At 40.8% G+C, this 15,108-nt stretch overlaps 2 protein-coding genes across 4 annotated transcripts in view; both read right to left on the bottom strand.

Annotated features, from left to right (window-relative positions):
• The window catches only part of CLTC (clathrin heavy chain), a 59,688-nt gene extending 55,040 nt beyond the window's left edge, over positions 1-4,648 (bottom strand). The window contains exon 1 of one of the 2 annotated variants that reach the window (XM_024573323.4): positions 4,180-4,648. In XM_024573323.4, coding sequence (XP_024429091.1) covers positions 4,180-4,221 — 42 coding nt within the window. In that variant the 5' untranslated portion in view covers positions 4,222-4,648. The remainder of the gene's footprint in view (positions 1-4,179) is intronic. The other variant, XM_024573324.4, reaches the window with a different exon arrangement.
• Positions 4,649-13,512: 8,864 nt separating this feature from the next.
• The window catches only part of DHX40 (DEAH-box helicase 40), a 38,088-nt gene continuing 36,492 nt past the window's right edge, over positions 13,513-15,108 (bottom strand). For both annotated transcript variants that reach the window (XM_024573071.3, XM_045182364.2), the window contains one exon: positions 13,513-14,780. In XM_024573071.3, the coding sequence (XP_024428839.2) occupies positions 14,641-14,780 (140 nt within the window). In that variant the 3' untranslated portion in view covers positions 13,513-14,640. The remainder of the gene's footprint in view (positions 14,781-15,108) is intronic.

Raw genomic sequence — 15,108 nt, 5'->3', positions numbered from 1 at the left:
TTTTGAAATAGTTTGTATGTCAGTAAACCTAGGTTCAAATCTCATTCTGACATTGTGTTTGAGTCTCACTTTCTTCAACTGTTTAAGGAGGACATCAGGAGCCCTGGCTGGGTAGCTCAGTTGGCTAGAACATCATCCTAATACACCAAGGTTGCAGGTTTGATCTCTGGTCAGGGCACATACAGGAATCAACCAATGAATGCATGAATAGGAGGAGCAACAAATCCATGTTTCTTTCTCTCTCTAAAATCAATTTTAAAGAATTAGAAAAAAAATGTCGGAGGATTAAATGAAAACCTCAAAGTAGCCAGCTACATTCATAAGATAGAGCAGGCTCTCTCACAAGAAGTCTGCTGCTCCCTCCATTAGTCATTGTTCGTCGTCACCACTTCCCCAAGACACAGTATTCAATGAACACTTTCAAACAATGTTTTAATTTTAGCTAACAAAATGTTCTAAACAAACAGATGTGGGCCGTCAGATAAATCTTCATTCTCACAAAGCACATCAGTATGGCCTGTAATTGTGCAGTCCAATGTCATTGTCAACAGACTCATGTGGCTATTTACATTTAAATTAGTTTAAAAGAACTAAAAGTAAAAACTTAGTTCCTCAGTCACACTAACCGCATTTCAAGTGTTCAACGTCCCCATGTAGCTAGTACAAGTTTTCATCATGGAAGAAAATTCTAATGGGCAGTAACCCTCAAAAAGCAAAAACCGCATTGATAAGAGTGACAGAAAAAAACATCTTGTAAAACATAATTCAGTAACATAGGCTGAGGTTCCTGAAATCAGTTTTAGTATTTTACTGCATACGAAAATGAAAATGACTGAGGTTTCATTCCACATACACAGACACACACACAGTTCCATGTCTTAAATTATTTCCTAGAGAATAAAAGCAGGGTCACTAGAATTAGCCACACCCCTTTAAGCTGAGTAAACTGACCATTAGGAAAATTCTGAAAAACTTGATACACCTTAAACCTGGAAGCTATTCCCAGGGTAGACTGCAGCGTAATTCCAGGCAGTTGCCTCTTTCAGGCAGTACAGGTAAGCACAGAGCATATCCCAGCCATACTTAGCATTGCTTTCTCTCTGCAAACCAAAACCCCAGCAGGAATTCCTACCATTCAACTCACAACACAATCCCAGGCCCATTTATGGATTAAGGGGAAAAGAACAGGGTGGGGGGATTTTTTTTATTGCAGCGCCAAGGAACCTGGGATCAGTGGAATGTATCAATTGGCATTAAGATACAGCCCTTAATGTGCCAACAATTGAGAATTGCAGGCAACATTTTATATGTATAGCCTAGGATTTTTTTTCCACAATCTGCAACTCTAATGACTTGCTCAAGTCAGCATTCATCTATCGACTCCTATCAGCCTAAACATCCTAAAAAAGAAAAAAAGGGGAAAAAAACTTCGTAACTTAAACTAGTAGTATTCTTTTGCTGTATAGTCCCAAACCCCAATGACAGATCCTTCAGCTGGTCAAAGTAATTACATGTTATAAAAATTAATTCATATAGAGTTCACCTTCTGAAGCTTTCACAAGCTAACTCTACATTCAAGTTCCTCAATTCTTGTTCCTAATTTTTATCCTAATTTTTCAGGGTGTTTTCTGCTTCTCAGCTAACTGTCAGGGACTCAGAGGTCCAAGACCTAAAATGCCAATTAAAATCATCCCTCTTAATTTCTAAAATGGAGGGGATAAAAATTGAGAAGGAGAGATATATATCCCCTGGAAAAGGCTGGCAATTGGGGCTTTGCACAATTAATCACTATCAACTGGAACAGCGATTTTCAAAGCTTTTCATCTCATGGCACACATAAACTAATTACTAAAATTCCACAGCACACCAAAAAATATCATTTTCACTGATCTGACAAAAAATAGTATAATTCTGATTTATTCACACCAGACTGCTATTGTATTGGCTGTTGCCATTTTTTTCTATGACAACCTGAAGGAAACAAGGTCAGTGCCCCTGACAAAGTAAGTATTGCATGTTTTAAAAATTCTTGTGGCACACCCAGTGAAAATCGCTGAGCTGGAGCATACAGTCAATAGCAAGCTTACGTTTGGGTACAGCATATTACTCCAAAATATGGATGACTGAATTCTTCAAGTGTACTTGAAAAGCTGCTTTATACTCAAATCTTCAAATTATTTGAGAAGAAAATGGCTTCACTCAAGTATTTGCAGAAATTCTGAATTCTTCAGAAGTCAGACCCATCTTAAGTCTGTCTTCAATTAGTGACAAGGTTGGATTCCGATCTTTGGGATTATTTAGCAATTCTTATTTCCTCTTTAATAGAACTGAAAAGCTATTGCCCAAACCACCACTAGTCAAGAAATGAGATTTACTAGTGTGCTCTACGTCTGCCTTACAAACAGCAATTGTACCTGCTCCTCGTGGACGATTTTACAAACATCTGTCTGCAGAAAGATTATGCATTAGATGCACAGTAGTGTGAGGAGCCTGTGTTCTCCTCCACGCCCAAGGACGTTGTTCTCCTAACACTCAGCCTCCATTTACACCACACTAACAGAAGTAACCATAGTAATTAAAACTTAAGTTTGAGCATAAATAACTTATGTGTCTATTCTGTCCCTTAACTTTTTTAACCTATTGTAAAATGTTCACTTCAGATGAATGATCTGAAAACCACAGATGGATGATTGAAAAAAGAGCATTACTTAACTCATTTTGAGTAAAGAATATTCATTACATTTCAAGACCTAAAAAGAATTTCTTGATGATGTAAGCAAAGGTGACAATACCTGTAAAGAAATATAAAATTATGTTATTCAAAGTCTGAATATTAAACCTTTTTACTAACGAGAATCCTTTATGCATGTTAATACCTATGGGAGAAAGTAAATAAAATTAACATTCAGTGGTAAAATGTCCAAAAGGTCACTAATATTAGTGTCATGTCAAACCATGGCATCTTTTATCACGAAATTAGCCTTTCAGAAGACTGAGCTGAGGTAGGCCTCTTTAAGGAGTATTTGCGAAGAAAGAAAATTAATATGAATAAATTATTTCAGCCAAAGTGAAACCAAGATAGGTGACCAAAAACATCAGAAGATCAGAAAAGACTTAATTCAGTCAAGCCCTCCAACCATCACCTGCCTGGGCCCTCTATGGCATGCTGCCAGGTAAGACAGTATGTTGCCTACTGGATAATGCACCGTGGGGAAGAATTCTAGAACCTACTAAAAGGAAACCAATTACAGACCAAATAACCTTGTAGCGTATCTCAGAGCAGGTGTGCTCTATCCCCAGGGCTCGGTTCAATTCCTGGCAATCCTGAGGGAGGGAGGTACTCACACCCACAACTAACTGCTAAACTCCAGCAGACCCCAAGATAAACCTCTGAATAACTCTTTCCTACCTTCTACAACCAAAGAGGGGATAAGAACCATACCATCCCAAAGAAATCAAAAGAAAGAAGAAAAAAAGCGAGTTCTTCCAGGGACCTTGACCCCACCGCCCTCTGAGAGTGACACCGCCCTGAGAAATACGTTCCCCTATTCTATCCTCCCTCGGTTTCTTCAGTGACCTGATCCTACCGCCTCGGGAAAGGCAAGCGGCAAGCCACTGGCGTTCTCCACGCCACCCCCCCCCCCAACACCCGGGGAAGGAGGCGTCTTTCTCAGTTGAGAGCCGCAAAGGGAGGGGAAAAAAAGGTTGCTCCTCCCCAACCCACCCGCCCCACAACTCCTGGATGCAGACACGAGTGGAGAAAGGGAACATAAGAGCAATGGGAGGTGACAGCCCTACAATGGCCTAGACGACGAGATCCTTGCTCCGGAAGAAACGCGGGAGAATTCCCCCCCGCAACCTACCAAAATGAATGAACTGAATAAAACTGGGGGGTGGGGGGGAGTTAGTATGCGCAGTTCTTGAAACCCGGTAAGAGAAGATAGAAAGGCCCTGGAACCCTGGCCCCGCTGCCCTTTGCACCCCGACCCTCGTCCTTCCCATCCAAGCCTCACAGCATTTAACCATTTAAGCTTTCCAAGACAGCGCCGCCATCCACCACCTACCCCAGACACCAATACCCCCCCACCTCCGATCCTGCTCTTTGCTTGGGCCCAGACTCCAGCTTTTCCCTTCTTACCACCCTCTCCAAAGCCCTCACTAGCCCTGGCCGAGCCGCACCTGGAGATGCTCCTGAAAACGAATTGGCAGAATCTGGGCCATGGCGCTGTCGGGGGTATGGTCTCCTCCTGTCACTGGGGCTGCGGGGCAGTGGCTGCCCGGGCTCTCCAAGGGAGAGGAGGAGAAAGGGGAGGGGGTAGGCTGGGCTCGGCAGGATACTCCCCGGGGACGCAGGAAACTGGCAAGCAGACGAAAGAGCTCGGGTCGGGGGCGGAGGCTCCAGGGTCCGGGAGAGCCGCAATGGCGGAACCGGGCGCAGCGCAGACTCCGGAAACGGCTGAGCCCTGCGGAGGGATCCCGGCGACAGAACTCCGCCCAAGTCACCTCACCCCTCTCCGTCTTATGTACCCCTCCACGGAACGCCGCGGTACAACGGGCGCAGGAATTCGGGACGCAGTGCGTTCAAAGCTTCGCTTATTGTTGCGAGGGTAACCAGAGGAAGCGAAGGGACTACTTTTTTGGACTCATCACTTTCCCCAGTCTCCTGCTTTTCCCTCCCTCCCCCCCGCTTTTTTTTTTTTTTTTTTTGCATTTTGCCACATCATGCGACTAGGAGTAGACTACGTCACTTCCGCGGGCGCTTTAGGTCCCACCCACGTACTTCCGGGTGCACGTGATGCTGGTCAGGAAGGTCGACAGAGTGCTGCCAGAATGCAGAACGAGTTTTAGGGAAACGTGGAGCTTCGTAGGTTTGCGGTGGCTGTTGGGCTGCCTTGAGGAATGGCGGTGCCGCTCCCTTCCCTTGTGGGCCCTTCCTATTTTAAACTGAGGCCTTTAGGAAGAGGACCTGGCGTGGGCAGATGGGCCCAGCCTCCCGCCCTCTCTGACTCAGGGAAACGGCCTCCCTGCAGAGCGCTCCCCTGGCAGCTGGCTGCAGCACTCCTCCCCCGCCTAGTTTCATGTAGTGGGTGTTTTCTTACATCCCAGGGAGGGGGAATGAATTGGGGTTTAAAATCCTCCCTGCCCTTACGAACGCCCTTGTGACGGTTGGAGAGCTGACGCTTGGATTCTAATTAGAACTATCAGTCTCTTCGAGTGTTACTTAAATAATTGGCTCACAGGGCAGTGAAAGCCATTTCTGAGATATCACGCTGGCCTTGTGATAGCTTTTCTTAAACGTTTCTTGCGGACATTTTGGCTGATATGTATGTCAAGTCTAGCTTAATTATAAACTTGTCTGGTGTTAAAGAATTTGAGTATCATAAATACACTAAAGAATTGGACCAAAATTGTAGCAGGAGGATTTTGGATGGGGATATCAAATAATAAGTCTCAAACATTTAGGTAAAAGGTTAAGGGTGGTTTGCAAAACCTTAAGGTTCTTCCTCGGCGTGACTAACGTACACTCCTGGTGAAAGGGACTAACCGTTGGCGGGACCATCTGCACACTGCTTGTAATTAGCAGTGTTTGGGCATGTAAGCGCTGAAAAGCTGGAGTGTCTGTTATGCCCTTTAAGAGCATTAAGGCATCAATGGTAATCATTATTAACTTTCCCGATACTTTCTTACTAAATTAGAAGATGTAGTATGTCATAATAGCACAAATACAATAAAAGACAGCATTTAGCTCTGTGCCTTTCACCTTTATGAGATGTGATTATTTTTCCAAAAATAGGTCTTGAGGAAAAACTCAAATATACAGTGATTATTTTTAGTGTCCTTTCCAGCTAAATGCAAAACCCTATTAGGTGTATAGTAATTTTGTCTGTTAAGCAGTTTTGCCTGGAGAAGTTTGCTTAATCATTTAAATTGCTTTTAATGTTTTTCCCAAAACATACCTCACATACTGGGGATGAGAGAAGAATTTTTGGCAGGTAAGAAAACAAAGAATGTTCTGCAAAGAAAGGCTGTAACACCGTATCATAAAAGTGAATATTTATGTTTGGCAAGATTTCATACTGTTTTGTTAGTTTTGTTAAGCTAAATAGTTGAAGATATTGTGTACTCTGCAACATTTAAAATGACCTTTCTAATATCAAGTTTAATAGTAGCTGCTTTCAAACCTTTCTGGAAGTAGACAAAATCTAAATTAAAAATCAAAAGGAGTTACTCTTTTATTATAGTAAAAGTACTAGCTTAATTAACATTTCCAGTCTCAGAATCTGGACTGTAAGAGTTATATCATGAATGAGCCACAGAAAATTTTCTTTATAATAATTGTCTTGTGTTTTCATACAGACCTGTAATTTTAAGTACATGTAGAATCCCTAAAGAAGTTGATTTTAGCTTGAATATGTGGTATGGAATATCGAACCAGAAGTGTGCTGAGGCTGTGTTAAAGTAACTTGCTGTGTCCTCACACACAGAAATCTAATGAATACATTGTTTTCAGAAATCATTTGGAGAGAAGAAAAGTAGATCACAATATACCAGCTCATTTTGAAGTGTATCCTTCAAATCAACAAATCCAAAGTTTTTTAAGATAAAACAACTGGTCCAGACCAGATGATAAAAATTTGAAAAACCAAACCTTGGCTTTTAAAGAGCAATAATTTGGTTGAAGTAATAAAAGAGGTTTTCATGGTAGTATGCTCTTCTTGCTAATGGTGTGGGGGGTGGGGGGAAGAGCGTCAGTCCTTGGTTTAGAAGCCCCAAAGGCTGAGTCACTCTTGTTACCTGAGCAGTAACTGAATGACTTTAAGGTATTACCCTTCAAACAAAAAGAGAAGGTAACATAACATAAATCAGAAACAAATGCTGTGGGGTTTTTCCCCCTATGATAAAGTCTTTTTATAAGACTACCCTGGCCAGGTAGCTCAGTTGGTTAGAGCATCATCTGATACACCAAGGTTGCATGTTCCATCTCTGGTCAGGGCACGTACAAGAAGCTAACGACGAATGCATAAATAAAGTGGAACAACAAATCAATAGTAGGGTCATCTGCATGGGTCACATGCTATTTTGAGGAGTGCCAGTTTCTCAACACCTATACGAGAAAACTTTATTGTGCCCCTATTTCATAGTTTATGCCAGTAACAATGATACATATACCTCCAACAAAATGACACCTGAGAAAAACTTTTCATGGTACGAGATTCCTCTGTTCATCTTCAAGCAACCCCAGAATCAAGGCCCCTGCCTTTAACTTGACTTTTTAAAAACAACGTAAACTAGCCACATTGCAAAAGCCACAAAGCAAAGGCAGTTCTCAAACACTGAGGTTAATATTGAAACTGACTTTAAACCTAACCACTGTACCTACCAAATATTTAAAATTCAGATCTTAATGAAACCAAACAGGATATAATTTAGCATCACCCAAGTAAGATAAGTGGTTTTGACATTTAAACAGCAGCTTAGGGCCACTGGTAAGAATCCCAGCAGAATTAAAGAGCACCGCACATCAAACACCCAGTAAGTGGCTCAGGTATTAGTCCACACAATAGTGCCCACTTTATTTGGGGCCTGTACCAGGCACTGATTCTAGGTGCCTTGTGTTGCTCACCCAAAAAAGTAACACAACCTTATGCTAAGTGAAATAAGCCAGTCAGAGAAAGACAAATTCCATATGATTTCCCTCATATGTGGACTCTAATGCTCAAACTGAACTAACTAGCAAAATAGAGACAGACTCATGAGTAGAGAGCAGGCTGTCAGCTCTGCCAGAGGTGGGGCTAGGGATGGAGGAATCAAACAAAAAAGAACAAGAACTCATGGACAACGGCGTGGTGATTACAGAGGGGGGAGAGTGGTGGGTAGAGATGGAAGAGCGTATAAAGAGGATAAATAGTAAAGGAAAAAAATTCAATAAAAAACGTAAAAAATAAACACAAGGCAAGGAAAAAAATTCATAGCCTTTTTAAAGAATGAAATGGACCTAAACTTAAACTCAATAATCATTGACTCAGACTTGTCCTATACCTAATTTACATGGACAAGTTTTATAATGTATCATGGATGGCAATAAGATCTAGTGATCTTTATTCTGTGTCAGGACTGAGCATGTTCCTAGTGAATAGCCCTGTGGGAATACAATCTGGAGTCTAATTATATTATATAGTCCCCTCCCTCCCATGTTTTCTAAAGATTAAATCAGATCCCAGCAGAGGAATGAAGTGCCTCATAACATTACCTTAAAAAGTCATCTCAGGAAAGTCGGTTCAAATATAGTGACACACAGGGCATTGTGGACATAAAAAAATCCAGAAGAGTTTTAACCCTGCTGATCAGTCAGGAGTCAGATGCCACACGCCACCATCCCTTTCATATCCAAAACACAAAGTCAAAAGAAGCGTTGAGAGGTTCTACAGAATGAAGGGGCAATGAGAGGATCAGGGTGTGGAAATGGTTGTTATGGGCTATTTTTTTCTCCTCTAAACATGCAGAAGTCCCTTTCCCCTTCCTAGAGTTATTACTGTCTCCAATCCAAAGCAAGGCATGACCCACAAACATGTCCTCTCGGTAGTCTAAAGTTCTGTCACATTTCAGGGACAGTTCTACCAGCAGCAATGCATGCATGGAGACTTGTTACATCAGTGAACTCTTCCTCAGGACAGAATGGTTAAGGACTAAAATTTGGTAAAGAATTTTGGTTAACTCAATAACAAAGTTTCAAGAAAGTACAATCTAATTTACGTGGCCAAAAAACACTTTTCAATACACTTTTCAAATATGGTGAAAAGTTAAACAGTATTAAAATCTTTTGAAAAAGCTTTTAAAAAAATGTTTTATATGGGGAAAGCAATTCTGAATCTTAAAAAGCCCTGAAGTTCATCACTGTGAAGCTTTTGTATATCTGCAAATGTAGTCTGATCTGAATACGCACCAAATTCAGGACACACTACAAATTACGTTTTTTAAAGTGCCTTACCTCAATGTGTCCTGACTGATAAAAGTGGATTATGTGAAACAAACCAAAAACCTGGTTATTTCTTTTTCCTGGTTGCTCATATTCCAAGTAAGTGTGACTTTAATGTTGTACAGTATACAACTATACAACTACTATTCATTCCATTACACTCCAGTAATGAAAAATATGTAGCATTCATATAAGCCTACCTCATATTCATCGATTTAAATTTTGTTTTTCATTCCTGAGCCAACCCTGTTAGCACCAAAATCCATGAAATAATTTTAATTAGAATATGTATGTGAAAAGTTGCTTCCCTGGATTAGAGTGCAAGTGGGAAAAAATGAAATCAAAAGATTATTTCCTGATGTGAACATTACATGACATTCAAATTTCATTGTCCATAAATAAAGTTTTATTAGAACGCAGACATAACCATTTGTTTATGTATTACCCATGACTGCTTTTTTTTTTAATTTATTTTTTATTTATTTTTTTTAATATATTTATTGATTATGCTATTACAGTTGTCCCATTTCCCCCCCCACTCCACTCCATCCTGCCCACCCCCGTCCCTCCCACATTCCCCCCCTATAGTTCATGTCCATAGGTCATACTTATAAGTTCTTTGGCTTCTACATTTCCTACACTATTTTTACCCTCCCCCTGTCTATTTTCCACCTATCATCTATGCTACTTATTCTTTGTACCTTTCCCCCTCTCTCCCCCTCCCACTCCCTTAATGACAACCCTCATGTTCTAGTTGTTTGCCTAGTTTGCTCTCATTTTTGTTTTATGTGTGGCCATTAATAACTGTGAGTTTGCTGTCATTTTTACTGTTCCAATTTTTGATCTTCTTTTTCTTAGGTAACTCCCTTTAACATTTCATATAATAAGGGCTTGGTGATGATGAGCTTCTTTAACTTGACCTTATCTGAGAAGCACTTTATCTTCCCTTCCATTCTAAGTGATAGCTTTGCTGGATACAGTAATCTTGGATGTAGGTCCTTGCGTTTAATCTTGGGTAATGTAATTATGATGTGCCTTGGTGTGTTCCTCCTTGGGTCCAGCTTCTTTGGGACTCTCTGAGCTTCCTGGACTTCCCGGAAGTCTATTTCCTTTGCCAGATTAGGGAAGTTCTCCTTCATTATTTGTTCAAATAAGTTTTCAATTTTTTGTTCTTCCTCTTCTCCTTCTGGCACCCCTATAATTCGGATGTGGGAACGTTTCAAGGCGTCCGGGAGGTTCCTAAGCCTCTCCTCATTTTTCCAGGTTCTTGTTTCTTCATTCTTTTCTGCTTGGATGTTTGTTTCTTCCTTCTGGTCCACACCATTGATTTGAGTCCCAGTTTCCTTCTCATCACTATTGGTTCCCTGTACATTTTCCTTTGTTTCTCTTAGCATAGGCTTCATTTTTTCATCTGTTTTTCGAATAGATTCAACCAAGTCTGTGAGCATATTGATAACCAGTGCTTTGAACTGTGCATCCGATAGGTTGGCTATCTGTTCGCTGCTTAGTTGAATTATTTCTGGAGCTTTGAAGTGTTCTGTCATTTGGGCCATTTTTTTTTTTTTTTTTTTTTTGGGTCTTGGCGCGTCTGTTACTTTAAGGGGCGGAGCCTTAGGTGTTCACCGGGGCGGGGTAATGCTGGTCGCTGCGCTGTGACGCTGTACGTGGGGGAGGGGCCGAGTGGGAGCAATGGCGCCTGCCTCACTCTCCTCCGGATTTCAATCTTTCACTCCGATACCCACAATCATACTGGGCCCCTCTGGTGCTGGTTCCCGAGTAAGTGGGCCTGTGCACACTCTAGGCCCTTGTGGGTCTCTCCAACAACCTCTTCTGTGAGGCTGGGAGTCTCTCCTGCTGCCGCCCCAACCCCCAGGGGCGCTTTCAATCAGAGGTTTGAGGCTTTATTTCCCGGAGCTGGAGCCCTGGGTTGCACAGTCTGCTTTGTTGCCCGCCGTTCGTCAGGTTTATCTGTGGGCGAATGTGGTGCCGCAGGGTGCTACCCGCTGCTCTGCCTGCCCCACTCTCCGCCACTCTGAGTCCGGCCCTCTCGGTTTATCTGCGCAGATGTGGGGCCGCAGGGTCTGCTAGTGCTCGGACTGCCTGCGCCATTTGTCCCACACTCCGCCAGTCTCAGTCCCGCCACAGCCGCGCGAGTCCTCTCCACCCCGGTGCCCGTCTCCGCCCCTCCTACCAGTCTGGATGAATGGTTATTTTCTATTTTCTTGGTGTTGGTCCCCCTTGTTGTTCGATTCTCTGTCAGTTCTGGTTGTGCGAGGAGGCGCAGTGTGTCTACCTACGCCGCCATCTTGGTTCTCTCAATGCTTGATTACCCATGACTGCTTTTATACTACAACAGCAGGGTAGTTCCAACAAAGGCTGTATGGCCCGAAAGCCTAAAATATTTACTATCTGGCCTTATCAAATTCAAATGAGCTGATTTTATTTCCTGTTTATTTAATTTGAATATAAGAAACGAGCTGAATATCTAAATATGTAAATTAACATAAAAATGAGGCACCTCTTTTGGTCTATCATTAAAAGACTATTTTTGAGGAACTACAAGGCTGCAGTTACGACAGGCACTTTACTATGTTGCTGTTAAGAATGTAAACAGGTTCATCTGTTCTGCAAAGCACTTTAGGAACAGGCATCAGGAGTCTCCAAAATCACTTTCACTGCACTAAAGAACTTGACCATAAGAACGTCCCACAATTTATTCAACCATTTCCCTACTGATAGCTATATGCATTGTTTTCAATATTTTACTGTTAGAAACAATGGCATACATTTTATGAATGCCTTAAGATTTTTTATATATTTAACAAATCAACTGATGCTAAATCTATGGGAGTCACATTTTATGAGGAAGAGTATTTTATATAATCTCTGAGTCCCTAGGCTATAAATCTAAGGGTGGGCTTGCTGGGTCCCAGGTTATACACATCTTCAACTTACTAGATATTGCCAAAAATGTTCTCTAAAATAAAAACAATTTATTCTATGTCAACACTTTTCAGGCCTAGTAATTGTTGCCAATTGATGGAAAAGAATGGTATCTCACTGTTATTTTCAACTGCACTTCCCTAATTACTAATAAGATGCAGTATCTTACTAATTGACCACTCACGTTTCTTCTTTTATGAAATGACTGACCAGGTCCTTTGCCCAGTTTTCTGATAACATTTGTCCTCATTTGTTTCTTTGTTTCATTTCATTTAGTAATTTAAAGGTGAATACTCATTCTCTAAAAACAAACTTTTTCAACACTACCACCTTCCCTCCAAGGCTCCCTCCACCTTCTTAACTAGATCCAGCACTACTCCTCCCATACGCCTGCCCTCACAGGCCTCTCGATGGAAATAAATCCGTCTTATGGACCCCATTGCCACAATTACACCCTAAAGCTGTAATGATGCCATTCACCTCCAATATGCATTCCCCTCTAATGCATATATAATACCAAATAAGAGCCAAATTCCACAGTGTGGCTTTCAAAGCCTTCCATCATCTGTCCTCGACCAAAATTTTTAGCCTATTACTCTCCTATATAAACTCTACACACCAAATACACTAGACTGCCTGCCATCTCTTACACATACCCCCTGGGCTTTCTAATTCCGTCTTGATCTACGCTCATCCTAGCACCCATCTGTTTATCGGAAGTTCTTCAAGAACGCTCTTCCTTACGATGTAACAACAAATAAATATAGGAAAAAAATCACCATTTTGTAACCATAAGATGAAACTGATTCAAGCAAGAATCATCAGTTGATGATAAATCCAGAGGGAGATAACATATGAGGAATAGGCTACTTCACATAATTTCAAAGTATCCCTCCCCTCAAATTGCTTATTAATTATAAGAGTAACTAGACTGAAAAATAAAAACACCCTACCCTAGTAATCAAAATTAATGTCGATAAGAGGCAAATACCACGTGCCTCCAGATTTGATGTCTTAAGAGAAACACAAATTGAGAACATTCTATAAAATACCTAATGTGTGTGATTTTAAAATGTCAAAATGTTAAATGTAAAAGACAAAGACAAAGGAGCTTTTCCAGATTAAAAGGGATGAAATATAATACATGACTCTTGACTAAGAACTGGGGAAAACACTATAAAGGACATTATTAGAACTAATGAAACTGGAGTATGGACTACAGATTTAGAATGTGTGCCTAATTTACAGACATAAAAGAGCTTTATTCCAAGAATCCGCATGCATCCCCACCAAATTTAAGGAAGGCACTGATACATACACCTGAGGAGAGAAACTGGTAAGACAAATGTGCAAAAACAGTGTCCAGAACACGGAAGGTTAAAATGAACAAATTAACAACGTTCACCACTCACCTTACTTCAAGAACACACACATGGATTTGGATCCTCGTGTGATTTTTCAGTAAGACTTCAAGTTTCTAATATTGAACAGGAAACTATTTATATGTCAAAGGAAATAATTGCAAAAGTGTTAGTTACCTATAAAAAAAGATTCTTAGTTTTTACAAAAAATCTAAAAACACACTTGCTGCCTTTTGAATTTTAAATACACCAATAGCTTTATTTAACAAACACTGAGTGACTACCATGTGCAGAGCACTGTGCTGGGTGCCATGAAGGGTACAAAGATGAAAGAGACACAGTCCCTGCCCATAAGGAGCATATAATCTAGTGGGGGAGAAAGACAAATACATAACTAGAATACAAGGCAGTAAACAACAGAGTGGACAAGTATTGAATGTGGCCTGAGTGTGATACTAATTAGCCTCAAGGTTACACTTGGAAACACGGGTGATGTAATGTTGGCTGCTTTGAAAATCCCCTCTCAAGATCGGCATAATAGGTATTTAAACGGTCCTACCCAAGCAGCTGGAGGCAAGAGAGTAGGCCAGGTGGAAGGGCTGTTTGAAGCACTGTCACACCTACATACATGGTGCTCACCCAAGTATGTAGGGACAGCTACGAAAAGAACATATATATATCATCTGTCCTTTGGTTAATGGCTATAGCTACTGTTTTAAACAATATACTTTTATATAAAAAGGACTTTGTATAACCCCAGAAAAATCAATTTAAGGATTAATAGTAATTCAACAAAGAATCTTGCCATAGGCAATTTTCTTACTTACTAATTGTCTTTTCTCTATCTATAAAGCTCTTCAGCGATTAAACAGACATCTAAGTATTGCTGAGTAAAAACCTCTTATGTTTAGCCTTCTGAAGGAAATGGTCACATACCTGATAACCTGATGTAATACTATTCTAATAGCAACACGAAGGCCTTAAAGAGATTTAAGGAAAATAATTTTTAATACTTCAATGCAAATGGAATACACACTGATTACATAAAATTCAATGTTCTTTGAAAATATCTCAGTGACAGCATTTGATACCAGTTAAGGCCAGCAAAACTGAAGTGAGAAAAATATCACACGAATTGTCTTTCATTGGTTTCATAGATCACTGCCTATGACTATGGCAACCCAATCTTTTCTTTGAAAATTCCATTCATTGGTATTAATGAGCTTTGATGTGCTTTCAGCTCCTATGCTAGAACAGCTGCTGACCACCTCCTCTTGGTAGTGCTGTCATACATAAATGGCAAGTAGAAGCACATTTCTTGGCTGCTTTTCCTACTTCCTGAATCGGAGGGTTCACTGCTTAGCCTGTTTCCTTCAATGTGTCACTGTGATCCTGGGACCTCTGCTGCTTTCGCTCCAGGAAACGAGCGCGCGCATCTGATATGGATTTATCGTCATTTCTCCTTTGCATTTTCTTTAGAACTTCTCTTGATATCCCATCTGAAAACATTACAAATTATCAAGTAAAACTTTAGTATTGAGATTCAGTATGAGAAATGTTAAGAGAAAGAGATGCCCTGATTTTCAATGTTTAGGAGAAAAGATGAAATTAAATTCTGCCCTTTCAAAAGAAACAAGGTAGTCTGCGGTGAAAAAATAAGAGCACAGAGGCCTGAGTAGTCAGAAAAACTGCCCCTATTCAGGCCTTTGCACACTGCAGTTGTACACGGCAACAAAACACCTAGTGTCTAATGTCACTGAAAAGACTCCTCTCTCATCGTGGGCAAAATCCCTCTCCGTTCCATTTCTCAGTGATGTTAAATAAGGA

Source organism: Desmodus rotundus, chromosome 9 (genome assembly GCF_022682495.2).
Source record: "Desmodus rotundus isolate HL8 chromosome 9, HLdesRot8A.1, whole genome shotgun sequence".
Lineage (NCBI taxonomy): Eukaryota > Metazoa > Chordata > Mammalia > Chiroptera > Phyllostomidae > Desmodus > Desmodus rotundus.
The sequence above is the reverse complement of the archived record's forward strand: the minus strand, read 5'-3'. Positions and strand labels throughout refer to the sequence as shown.